The sequence below is a fragment of the Salvia hispanica genome, chromosome 1, assembly GCF_023119035.1.
Source record: "Salvia hispanica cultivar TCC Black 2014 chromosome 1, UniMelb_Shisp_WGS_1.0, whole genome shotgun sequence".
Taxonomy (NCBI): Eukaryota; Viridiplantae; Streptophyta; class Magnoliopsida; order Lamiales; family Lamiaceae; genus Salvia; species Salvia hispanica.
Window position 1 is genome coordinate 13,565,106 of NC_062965.1, and position 13,661 is coordinate 13,578,766.

At 39.0% G+C, this 13,661-nt stretch overlaps 1 protein-coding gene and 1 non-coding gene across 2 annotated transcripts; both read right to left on the reverse strand.

Annotated features, from left to right (window-relative positions):
* Nucleotides 1–1,362: 1,362 nt before the first annotated feature.
* Nucleotides 1,363–4,500, reverse strand: LOC125203294 (NADH dehydrogenase [ubiquinone] iron-sulfur protein 4, mitochondrial-like). Its single transcript, XM_048101611.1, has 5 exons — nucleotides 4,212–4,500; nucleotides 4,036–4,124; nucleotides 3,146–3,275; nucleotides 2,340–2,369; nucleotides 1,363–1,641 (listed from the first exon to the last, which is right to left on the reverse strand). Exons 1-5 carry the CDS (start codon nucleotides 4,359–4,361, stop codon nucleotides 1,582–1,584), a joined length of 459 nt encoding a protein of 152 aa, XP_047957568.1. The 5' UTR covers nucleotides 4,362–4,500; the 3' UTR covers nucleotides 1,363–1,581.
* Nucleotides 4,501–6,829: 2,329 nt separating this feature from the next.
* TRNAF-GAA lies at nucleotides 6,830–6,902 on the reverse strand. The gene has a single exon. It is a non-coding gene; the product is annotated as a tRNA-Phe (tRNA).
* Nucleotides 6,903–13,661: the final 6,759 nt, after the last annotated feature.

Consider the following 13,661-nt stretch of genomic DNA (forward strand, 5'->3'; position numbering starts at 1 on the left):
TGGTGCGGAGGAAATCTCGGAGTGGGGTAAATTAAACCAAACCTCGAACAAAATAAATGGCCGGCGCCGTTTTCCATCACCACTCTCCGAATCGGCGCAGTCAGCCGTATTATGGGTGTCGACCGGTTGATCTCGAGCAGCAACTGCGTGGAGGTGAAAGAAAACTAATTCAGCAGCGTTAATTAATTCAAAATGAGCTGCTCTGTGTGGAGTTAAAATTGAGGACAATAATGTCATTTTGTGTTTCTATATGAGTTACTGTTCAAAATCCATATACATATCACACCAAATTTGAAAGATAAGAAAACCACCTATTTCAGCATTTTTAGCTTGGGCCTGCCACATTTCATCGGACCAAGCATTTAGCCTAACTAAGAAACCAAACAACCGAATCCACTAGTTACCATGCACTAACTGCTCCTAACATACAAACCAAACACACCCTAATAATTTTGCAATATACAGATATCTCTGATGTAATATATTTGTTACACAGTTTTGTATATAGGTGAAGATATTTGGATAAAAGATATAGGTAAAGTGAGTCTTGAGTCTAGACAGATAACAGATATCCCTCTTCGATTGTAAGTTGTAACATGGTTATAAATCTCTACAGCTCTACACACACTCTATATATTTGCACCTAAAAGGGAAATGCTTATGCTATGTGGACATGTGAAGAAATTCACAGTTTCACACTGGCCAAAATTATGTTTTAGCTAAATTTCTCAGCGGTTAAGAGCTCCTGGCAACTCAACTCATTAGCAAAGAGGTAGGCTCTTCTTTCAGTTATCATTTTGCATAGTATATCTCAGTTTCCAATTTGAATCGGAAACGCATGAAATTAATAAATTTAAAGAGGATATATAGCGTGTATGCGGAGTTGTAGACGAATCAATGTCTGTTTATTGGTAACGATTAAGTATCTAAGTATTCGAATGTGGAGTATTTTACAAGTAACACTAAGAAAGTCATTAATGCAGTTTTATGAAATTTAACCATCTTCATCGAGAGAAAAATAAAATTAAAAAAATGTAAATGTAGTGAGTTTTCTTGACCATACAGCACGGCTAGTTAGTGATATTGTATTATTGTATTCAAAAATATATAAAGAGAGACTTTCGAAAAAATAATGAATTCGCCTCTTCATAGGGAAATAATTTGGCACACCCCTTTTATCTTTATCTTTATTTTAAAATCCACTTTTGGGTAATGATGCGTGCGTAGAAAACGTAGATATTTCTCCCTTAAGTTCGACTGTATTGGACAATTGAGCTTAGTAAATTTAGTCTAACAAGATGGCTCTGTTTGACACAGTAAAGATACACATCGAAGAAAATAAAGCAATTAAAACAAACAAGGTCCAAAATAACAATTTTCTTTTCTCTCTAAAAGTTGGGATATCATTCTGTAATACACAAGTATCTTGTCTTACAACAAGTGCAATGCGGATTAAAACTATCTGCACAAACAAATCAAGCATGAAGGCACCCAAATGTTGTGTGATTTATTCACTCAAGGATAACACAAAGTACTCATCCTTGGGCTAAAAACCCCAAGCAAATGATAAAACTTGAAAAATTAGCTCGCCTCGGACTTAGGAGGGCCCTTCCATTTGAAGTTGTCTGCGTATGCCTTCACCTGCAAACGAAACCCAGTAGGAAGACTACCGTGAGTCCTGAGAGACCTCAAAATATCATTTTGTAGTCAGCTTTGTAGGAATTCTAATGGAGGTGGGGAGGGGGATGTGCACATAGAACAAAAGAAAGAATCTCTACACAACAATAAGAGATCAACAAGCAAGCTATCATCAAACGTATGTCAGCCTCATCACAAAAGGTAATGGTCTCACTATCACCACTTACCACAGTTAATGTATTAGTAGTATAACTATCAAAATGTTAAATAGAAGGTCAGTCAAATATGTAACAGGCCACTACTACAAAAGCAATTTAGTTTACCAGAGCTTGTTTAAGTAATTCTGTCAAAAACTGCTTGGAAAGGAAGTAAACCATAACAACTTTCATCCAAAGGACAAGACGTTCCTCTTGCCATCTACCAATAAACCATGAAAATTAATAGTGTACAGTGTGTTATACATGAAGGCGTGTGATTTGGTTTCAGAGTACTATTTGTCAAAACAGCGAGTGCTATATGAACCAAACTATACCAAACATGAAATCACCACAAGTGAAAAGAAAACATAGAACAGAAAATTTAGACATGTTTAGTACAAGTAAAAGTACAATCGGAATAGGAGTTCAAGTCTCTTTACAGGCTGTTGCTAAATCACCTCAAACATAAACAAGAACTAAATTTTTAAAATAAGGATATCTAACCTTCAATAATGGGGTGTGGTGCTTCTTGACCTGTGAATAAGAAGCAGTATGAAAACATAAGAAACTTTCATATTCGAAAATATTAGACCAGCACTGTCATGGAGTATTTAAAACTGGTGAAACAAATATACATGGAAGATGTTAAGTAGCATTATAAACTTATAACAGAACCAGAAAGTCAGAAGCAAAGATCATTTGCAAAAGTAAAATTTTAGATAAATGACTAATACATGCCAAACGATTCAATGGCACTAGAATTCACTCTTGAGTCTTGACACAGTGCCAAAATTGTAGATAAATGACTAATATGTGCCAAACGATTCAATAGCACTAGAATTCACTCTTGAGTCTTGACACAGCGCCAAATTTTAGATAAATGACTAATACATGCCAAACGATTCAATAGCACTAGAATGTACTCGAGTCTTGACACAGTGCAATGTTGAACCAATCTCAAAATAGACAAAATACTGATATCAAGATCACTTAAGTTAATGATTTAATGGCTGTGTCAAGATGGCCAGTTCCATAAAATACAGGAAGACCAATAAAATGCCAAATCAGATTCTTTAAGAGAACAAAAACAAGCCTATGCTAATTCGCTTCTATTTCATTTAATTACACTACGAATAACTCAAGTTTTTATAGCATAGTCCAGTTTCATGGAATTTCAAGATTCCAGCTGACAAATAAAGAGCGGTTTACAGTCTAATATCTAACCCTTGCATAAAGAGCCTAAACGTGAGTATAGAACTTTAAACTTGGAAATTTTATTCTGTCGGGATCTCAGACCAAGGAGACCATACCGTGTAATCCCAACCATGTCTCTCAGCAAATGATACTGCAGCTTCTTGACTGTCAAAGCTTAGTGCAGAATCCCCAACATTGGCATATGGGTCTCCAGTGGATGTCCAACCCATAAGTGGATTCTCCCATCTGAAAATCAGAAACAATATATGCATATTCAACAACCATAATGATAAAAACAATCAGTGAATAATTGATCACATTCTTATGACTATTGACATCATCTTTAATTGTAAGAAAATCAAGAAATCCATTCTTTAATTCCTTAAGCATACCAAGCACTAGAACCAGTATGGAATCCTTTTTCATCTTCGTTCCATTCACATTTTCATCTCATTCCTTTATAATTCTCTTCCTGTGTGCCTTTATCTTCTCCTTAGTGGCCACATAATTTCCTTGCCATAAACATCTCAACTTTACTTTATCATTGCTGGTAAAATGTTTCAGGTACAAATTTACCGATAAAGTGTTAAGACCTGTATTTGAGCTGAAGAACAATGCTCGTCAGCCTATGATTCTCATGGATACAATAATTCAACACATTGGGGTCAACTTGTTCCCTTCGTGTACCAGAAGAGAACTGACTCAACAAAGGCAATCAAATTGATAGTAATGCAAAGAACGAACTTGGTGGAATTGAACGATAACTTGCTAACTCCAATGCTCATAACACCCATTAATTCAAATGCATTAGACTAAAATTCTAGCATCGACCAATAATATTCCTTCCTCACAAAGATAATGGAAATTACAATCTGATCCAGCTCAAATTCAGCAAAGTGAACATTTTGTCCAATTTGTGCCCAATGTTTCTTAAGGAAAAATAAGGTGGATGACAAATTGATCAAAGATAAAGGCTGATTGAGCAATCAAGAGATGATAGGCATACTTTTGCGTGGACAGGAAATTGATTTTCCATCTACCGACCTTCCCAGCTCCTTGCTGAGTAGCAGTTCTGGCAGGTGAGAATATCATAACCTATCCAACACCAAAACAAATTTAGGTAAATCAATTCATCTTTTGATTAAACATATTCAAATAAAACCGCAAAAATTGCAAGTATACCTTTCGGCGGAGGTGCTCTTGGGGGATGCCCGAAACCGTACCGATCTCGCCGGGTTTTGTTTCGACCAATGCGCTTTCCGTGGAGAATGCTCTTGCCGATCTAGAAATCTTAATGGAATCACTCGCCAGCCGCCGAAGAGAGCTCGCCATTTCGAGATTGCTGGAATCACTGCACGGAAACGGATTCCTGCTTCTTATTTGAAGAATTGTTGATGCTAATTTTTGGGGCAGAGACAATATTTCACCACATAGCCCCCAAAGGAGAAAATATTTTTAGGTGAACATAAATTCAGCCATTTTTATCTCAACTAGTAGTACTCCTACTTTTCTTCTACATTTGTATTTTAAGTATTTTATTACTCATCATGTATTAAAAAATATAATTAATGATTTGTCAATCATACTCGAATGCTGTTCGGTTTGCAAGATTCTATCCGATATTCAAATTTGTAATGTGTTTGGTTCATGAGATCTAACCTCACAACTCAATCCTAGATGAATAATCATTGGATAATTAGTCATAGTTAACCTCATATAACTAAAATAATTTCACAATTTAATCCTAGATTATATCTTGGTATTATTTTATCTTAGAAATCGAACATCACTTTACTCTGTTAATCATATGTTAATCTTGTCTACACAGTAATTAATCAGTGGCGAATTCAGAATTTTATAGTGATTTGGATATTTAAAATTCAATTATTATTATTTTTTTTTCTATTATCTCAATTTTTTTTACAATGACTCCCTTCATTGTGTGCAAACAAGATTTTTTTTTAGTGTTAACTACTTAAAAATATTTCGTAAGAACGGAGGTTCTTTGATGTTTATATAACAAGAATTTTATTTTAGTTTTAGGTTGGAAAAAGTTTAAATATTTAAATTAAAACAAAACACATCATATTCTATATAATTAGAAATCATATAAATGATATTCGTGATGAGAGAACAAATAATTTATACTTCTTCAAACATTGATTACAAACCATGAATAAAACTCCAATGTAGTGAATAGCCAAAAACTCCAATGTTTATTTGTTCAGTTGTCGTGATTATTTGTGATTAATTATAATTAATTTTACTTTTTATTCGATTGTATTCTTATCTATGTGACAATGTATTTTGACACACCCCATAATACCAAGATTAGATCATATCTTATAACTAACCGTAGAGAAATCATATTATGGTTTATCACATATCGTATCTTTATATTATTTTATATAACAAATTGAACATCATCTTAATAATTCTTATAGTTTAAATGTACCAATTGCATCAAACCGAACCATTCAATTGTATAATAAGAAGCAAGTTAATGAGTAGTAGTTAATACTTGAGGTCAAATGTCTCATGTTCGAGTCTATTATGACACAATATTTAAATTTCTTTTTATTTATCAATAAAAAAAAGAAGTAGGTCAATCGTGTGCGTATATAACCTAATTATAGAGTGATTAATGTCTGAAACCCAAAGTCTCGACTTTAAATTTTGTTAGTAGAATTAAAGCTTAAATTATTAACCTTTGGTCAAATAGTGTTATGCAGTCATTTAGTATGAAAGATTAAAAGGTAGTGTAGCTACTTCTCTTCGCGTGGAGTATCACGTGTCAAATGGTTGCACCGTTGTTGTGTCGTGGGTTTCAACGGGATTCGAATGTTGCATTGTTTGTTGTGTCGTGATTTTCTTGCAGAAATGGTTATGTCGTACAAAGTCGCCGACGTAGTAATATTTCATTTTTTTTGTTGTGTCACGCACTTTATAATCGTCTATGTAGAATGCATTTTGCCAAAAAAAATTTAAAATGGGTTGGGTTGGGATTTGGGAATGAAACACGCTGCTACGCCAAAGTTCGTGGTTTTCATACCACTTTTATAGTTTATGAGAAACGGTGTAGCATATTTTTGGCAAAATTAATGATAGTAGTAGAGACCAAAATCCCATAAATTAACCAGTTATATTAATTATCTCATATGGAGTAGTATATCATTTTGAAGGAGATTTAGGTCATCACAAGGATATATTAGCCATAATGATTTTTTATTAGTTAATTCAATTAAGAAAAAGAGAAAATTAAGGATTAAAATAAGAATTTGTTGATTATTTAAAAATAGTAATTTTAATTCTCGCTCAGTTCATAACGTGTGAGAGTGAGTTATTACAAATTTAAATTGGATCATTATGATTTAAGTAAGATCATTACAAAACAATTTTTGGTTCTCTCCTAGTTTCCAATTTCCCAATAACATATTTTACCCCTATTTCAAATACTATTAACTTACGAGAATTATTGTAGTGTAAACTTTGATTGTTATAAACTCTAATTGTTTTTGTTTCATAATCCTAATCGTTATTATAAATTCATCAATATACTATTATTTCTATCTTATTTCCTCAAGTGTGCATAACGCAATACACTGTCTAGAAATATATTAGAAAGTGTTATATTTCAAATTCACATTAATTAAACTATTCGATTAAAAAACAAGTTATATTCCTATTTAACAAACTTGGTGTAAATAAAAAATAGTTACTGTATATTAGCTGCGAAATAAAGTAAGAAAAAAGGGGGAAAGTATCAAAAATTGAACTGAAATAGTAAAAAAAAAAGTGAATGCGGTGAACGTGGATCGAACACGTGACCTTCAGATCTTCAGTCTGACGCTCTCCCAACTGAGCTATCCCCACAATTGGTTTCTATTAACTTCGTCTGCAATATATAATCTTGTCACAGAAAATGAACTAAGCCAAACATATCATTATTTTATAGGAGTACTGGTGAATCCCATTTCCCACTTTAGATTTCATGAAAACCAGCTCAGTGTTAATACTCCCTTCGTCCATCCGCCATTATGAAACTGATTTGAGTCAACATGGGTTTTAAAAAATACTAGTATGAAAGAAAGTGAGTGGAAAAAGAAGTGAAATGTGGGACCCGTTTGAGATACTCCATCTGTCCTTAAAAAGAATGAACATTTAGTTCAATACGGGTTTTATAATTTGTCTAGTAAGAGAGAGATAGAAAGAAAGGTAAATAAAGTATTGTTAGTGCAAAATGGGTCCCACCTCGATAAAGAGAAGGATTTCTAAAATTAGAAAGTTCAGACTTTTTAGAGACGGACTTCATACTTTTTTAGGGACGGAGGGAGTGAAGAGCTGTGAGTTTAATGGTCAGCGAAAGAGTGTTCAAAATTAAAATCCCTCGATCCAAAAAATCCTCTAGACGTTGGGTCTAGGAACTCAGAGAATCTTGAGCTACCTGTCGTTGGGCACACAATCACTATCTTAACCCCCCCCCCTTCAAAACCCTCAACCCGCTTTAGCTAAAAGATTAGTACAAGGAAGCAGGGATCGAATCCACAGAGATGGATGCGTAAGTAAACATGTTCAAAGACCTGGAAACTATTTTTGGCTGCTGCCACACAATTTTTGGGGTTGAGACTTACTTCCTAGACTTAGAAATTTAAAGAACTTATTCTAACAGCTAGATCTAGACGGGATCTTTAAAGCATGCATAAACCAGAAGAAAGCAAGACAATTATTGGACCGAGCGAACAACTTCCTAAACTAACCTAGACTTGGGAAGAATTAGACGTGGGGACCATTCCCCAAAATGACATAGTACGACTGAAAAGCTGCAAAATAACTAACCTAAGGACTAACTAACATCGACATCATCTTCTCCAACTTTTATCATGAAACAACCAGTGAAAAACAGAGCAAAACGAAGATCGAAACAAGGTGAACAAAATTAAACCGATAGAAACGAAGAACAGATAAAACTAATGCGGATCTACGACTACTAGACGAGGCAAACTAGAATGCAGAATTTAAACATCAAAATCAAGCGAAAATAAGTAGATCCATCCACGAGACGCTCAATCCACTCCGGATCCAAGCCATCCACAACAATCAAACATCATTTCCATCTCCGATCCTCACAAGTTTACGTAGATTCAACCAATCAACAACAAATTTCTCACAATCCAACTCCAAACTCAAATCAACCAACAATAATCAACAAATCAAACCAACAACACAACAATAAGGTAAACGAAAAAAAAGTAGCGACATCCATTGCAAAATACGAAGTATTCAAAGACAATAACGAAACAGAGCCGAGCCTCGAAAAGCGAGGACTCGGAAAGTACGAAAAGTAAACTGGAAAGCAAATGATAATTGTTTCTTCGCCTCCGTAGAGACGGTGTTGCTCCACAATCAAGCTAGAACGTGAACCCCCGTGACCAATTCCCCGTGAAAGTGTGTGTAGAGAAGTGGAAAACTAAGCTAAGAGCCGAAAAGTGATGGAACGTGTTCTCTTCATGTTGAGCGCATGCTCTTATTTATAGTGGATAGAGCTTCTAGACTGTTCCTGTGATCCCTATTTTCCCCTCCAATTTGATGCTCCTTAGTCTAGTAGCTCTTCATTCTTCCGCTCATTTTGCCCGCTAGCTTCTTCTCCCAGGCAATCTTCGTCTTATTCTTGGGGCTAGCGATTTCTCTACACACCTGCCTTATAAAACTTTGTTAGACCCAGGAAATCACAGAATTTTACCACATAACCAATGCATGAAATTAGCCTTATCAAACTGCTCACACTTAAACCATACTTGTCCTCAAGTATAAAGACAAGAAAAAAAAGAGAAATTTGGCGAATTTCGCTGCATGGTTATTCCCTGACCAAAGAAAACTCCTAGACCTAGACACTAACATACGAAAGGAAAGGAAAAGAAAATAACACTTAAGAAAATAAAACACATAGGCATGAACTAGTTCAAATTTTAAGCAGTCGCCCCCACAAGCTTAAGGTCAATCAAATAGTCTACACACTCCAATTCCTCCCCTTCCCTTTATCTACCTAGTCGGTTTGTCAGCTTGTCCAGATGGCCTATAGCTTACTAATTGTTGGATTCGCTCGATTACTCATTCCTTACCAGGGATGTTAGGATCGATCGCTCTTAGTCAATTCCTGCCACTGATGCTCCGGATTATGAGAATTTCTCCTTCTATCCTCCTTTCCTAATTTTTCTCTCTTTTTCCCCTGGACTTCGTCCAGCTTATACCTCATCTTTCCCTGGACTTCGTCCAGTTTATACCTCCTTTTTTTCCCTGGACTTCGTCCAACTTATACCTCCAGATTTTTTTTTTCTCCTCTGGACTTTGTCCAGCTTATACCTTCAGGTTTGAAACCGTTTTTTTTTTTACTCCTTTCTAAATTCTTCTCCCTAAGCATCAGGTAGCAGCCCCTTTTATCATGTTAGCACTCAATGTTAAGGCTTTTAACTCACATCAGTAGTGGGGCTTCACAATTCGGTCAGCTAAGGCACCTTCTATCGTTCTTGCCTCCTCCAAACCGATTTCAGCTTTTAAAAGACAGAGGTCTCAAAGTTACATGCATCCTATTCTCAATTACTTTTACTAAGGGAATCTTGCCTTATTATTATCACTAGTTCATGCTAACACATAGATCCTAAAAAGAAAACTAATTCCTAGACTTAGAGACTCTAACACATGCTGAGCACACACTGCACTAACTCTCCCACCCCCTCCCACTTCACTCCATCTTGTTCCCAAGCTATCCTAGTGAAGGGGGGAAATAAGGGAGTTGGTGCACACAATTAAAATAAAAACACAATATAACTTCTCACACTTAGACCGAGCAACGGGCTAAGTGGGAGAAAACAAAGACATGAAACAGAAAATATCATACGAAATCTAAACAAAAACTTCTCACACTTAGACCAAGAATTGGGCTAAGTGGGAGATGACCACATTATCGCAGAGAAAACACATGCTGAAGAAACACATAAACTTCTCATACTTAGACCAAAGATTGGGCTAAGTGGGAGAACACACAAGAAAACAATTACACATGCTCAGCACAAGCAACATGGATATATATAAAATAAAATAAAATGAAATGACTGAAATATAAAATTTACTTGGTCAACTGGGGGAATTCAATTCTGGGTCTGGCTCCCTTGGGAGCCAGACTTGGGTGGTACGTTGGGGCGGTTCACTTTCACTTTCTTCTTCGCCGGCAACACCGACACTTCCTCTACAGACATTACAGGGGGTTTTGACAGGGGTTTTCTCACAGAGATAGACGCCAGGGCTGGAGACACAAGCGGGGCTACCGAGGGCTTGGAGGGGGGTGGAAGCTGCTGCTGGGAGGAACTTCCCGGACCGGGCTGCCGGACCATTTTGCTGGGTCCAGAGGACAACTTCTGTTGGTGTCTGGGGAAGCACCTCTCCCAACCATTCTGTCATTCTCTTCATAAGCTTGACCGCATCGGTCATCCTCTCATTCTGGGCAGATGATCGCCCGACCAGGGTATCCAGACTCCCCTTAATCTCCTGTAGCGCCTTCTTGACTCCCCCAATTTCTTCTCTCACCTCACCCACTCCTTCCGTAGCTCTGCCACGTCCACAGTCACCACATCCTCCACCAGCTCCGGTTCACGCTTCACTGTGTCCACATTGGCCCCTATGTTGTAGAAGCACAACCTCCTGCCCTTCGATGTGTAAGAGCCCCTTGTTGAAAAAGTACTCCATGCTAAATAGCTCGGGGGGCTCGCACATTGTAACACTCGGCTCTGCCTTCCCAATCTTCATCACGAAGTTGCGCTCTATGTAGGCGCCTAGAAGGTGGCAGGTGTACATGTGGCGGGAAGGGTTGGCAGTCATCTGATGGCAGGCCTGGGCTAACCAATACCCAAGGTGGACTTTGATGCGTTTAGACATGCACCATGTAAAGTAGAGCTCTGTGGTGGTGATGTTGGAACTGGCCGTGCCCATCAGATTGTAACCAATGAATTCCTGGGCAAAACGGAGGAGATGGTCAGTGATGTGAATCCCTTTCGATACGCTGGTTTTGAAAGTCCCACTCCTAGCGTGTGTCAAATATTCCAAGGTAGTTTGTGATGAGAATCCAGGGGTGTCTCTTGGTGGGCCGTATACTCTATCAACCCAAATGCCCTCGTCATCCTCAGCATTTGTAAATAGCCTCATCCTAAGGGACCAGTCCCTTACACTCATTGTATGCTCGATGGTGAAAAGACGGAAGGAGATGGAATTCGCATCTGGATCGGTAGTTGTCTTGAATCGGAAAGTGGAAAAAAATTCCTGGGCCGCTTCCACTGGCACCTCCTGTTCGCTATGGTTCAGGAGCCACTCGAAGCCTATTCCCTTGATGTGGCCAAGGAATTCTTCCTCGGATTCTATCTGCCTCAGAGAGTCCCTGTCATATCTCTTCCCCGATTTGGCCAGTTTCCCTACTGCACTTCGATCCTTATGCGTTTGTGTCCTCCTTGGGTCGTTGAACTTAGCCATAGCTCCCAAGAGCTTCTTTGTGATCCAGATCTCCTCTCGCTCATAGTTAGAGACCTCCTCTTCTTCTTCAGACTCTTCCTTCTGTCTCACTGTCGGCTTTACCAGGTCCAGGAGCTTTGGGCAACGCACGAGGAGATTCCCTGACTGAGAGGAGCCTCTGTGACTTCCTAGGCCGATGAGTAATGGTTGTCTTTCCTTTCCTCTTGCGCTCCTTGGCCATTCGACGCTCTTCTGCGGCGTCCACTTCCTCCTCAGACTCAGGAGTTTCTCCCTCCTGCACACTCGTTGCTCCTGGGGCCAGGAACCCTGATCCCCTCGACTGGTTGCCTTCATCGATTTCATCTAGCACGCTTCTCCGTGCTATTCTCCTTGACTGCCGCAGATCAACCGGCGAGTCCTTTGGCACCTACTCCAGATCTACTACTTCCAACGGCCCGTCCTCCCTGGGCCTCTGTCCTACAACAACAATGGGGACCTCGTCCCCTCCAGAATTCCTAGGGATTTCTCCCTCAGCACACATAATTGGGGTTTCCCCCGTAGATTTATTCGGAGTCTCCTCCTCAGGTTTGTTAGGGATTTCTCCCTCAGACACAATTGGGGTTTCCCCCTCGACGAGCAAAGTCGAGGTAGCCCCCTCAAAATTAAACGGGGTTCCCCCCTCCACATACAAACTCGGGGTTTCCCCCTCCACATTCTTAGAAACAGGGGTTTCCCCCTCCACAAATTTAACCACAGGGTTTCCCCCTCCACCGACTGTAAAGCAGTTGCGTTACCTTCCCTTGCGACTCCATCCAAAGAGTAATCCACCGCCATCCTATCAATTTCGTCCGCAAATCCGCTGACGCTTTCCTCCTCAGTTCCGCTGCCACCCTTTCCCTGTTCTACAATGTCTGGGCTCGGCCCAGTTTCTGCATGTGTCGGATCTAGGGTTTTGGAATCCTCTAGGTTTGAACTCGGTGGTTGCGCCGCTGATTCTTCAGGAATTGCCTGCGGTTGCTGGCGGAACATCGAAAATCGGGAGAAAAGTCTCTCGGCCTCCTCTTTACTTCCGAACTTCTCCTCCAGCTCTTTCAAGAATGCTTCCTCCTCGGGACTTTTGACGGTAGAGGAGTCTGGAACAGAAGTCGGGTTCCATTCTGAGCGTATATCGAGCGCAGAGAAAATCGACTGAGCCGGCGGTTGTCTGGACGACTCGTCGGACGGTAGTTTGGCGGCGGGGTCTCCCTTCTTCACGGTGGTATCCTGTGCTTTCTTCATGTTTACCTGCAAAACTCACAATTTCTGGGGTAGATTTGGTTAGGGTTTGAAACAATTTTGGGGAGAAATTATTGAGAGAGAGAATTGTGAGAGTAGAGAGAGAAGTGATTGGTTGATTTCTGATTTGAAAAATATCTTTGGGCCTTTCAGAGTGGCAGGCGAACGGTTGTGATATGATGTAAGCAACCGTACGTTCCTCGAAAAGCGGAATTCGAAATTCCAAAAGCAACCGTCTTCCCTCCAATTTGCAAGACTCTTCCTCCCCCTAGCAACTCATAAAACAAAAGAAATGAAACACCAAATTCTCGGGTCGGAGATCATGAGTGACAAAACAATTTCCCCAGGGAGTTTGGTGCTTCGAAAAATATTTTTGGAAGATTTATTTTTTTTTTTAATTTGTTTGGATTTTCTTGTGTTAAAAAGCAACTGAACTATTTACATAGCAAATGAGTATCCTCAAGATTTCCTAGGTCAGTGTACAAATAAACTTTCGTTCCCCATTTTACCTGACCTAGGAATTCATTGAGGATATCCACTTGCCTGACCACTTTAAGAAATAATAGCAGATGCATGTAGTGGCGTCTCTTCCACCACATGCAGATCTGCATTATCTCTGTATACCTTCACTCTGTGCCCATTGACTAGGAAAGGAACTGAGTTTGGGGCGCTTCCTTGAATCTCTACTGCTCCATTTGCTCGAAGGCCAATGATCGTGTATGGCCCTATCCACTTGGATTTCAACTTACCAGGCATTAGCTTCAGCCGAGATTGAAAAAGAAGTACTTTCTGCCCTACTCGAAGTTCCTTGACCCGGAGGTTCTTATCATGCCAGAGTTTGGTTCTTTCTTTATACCACAT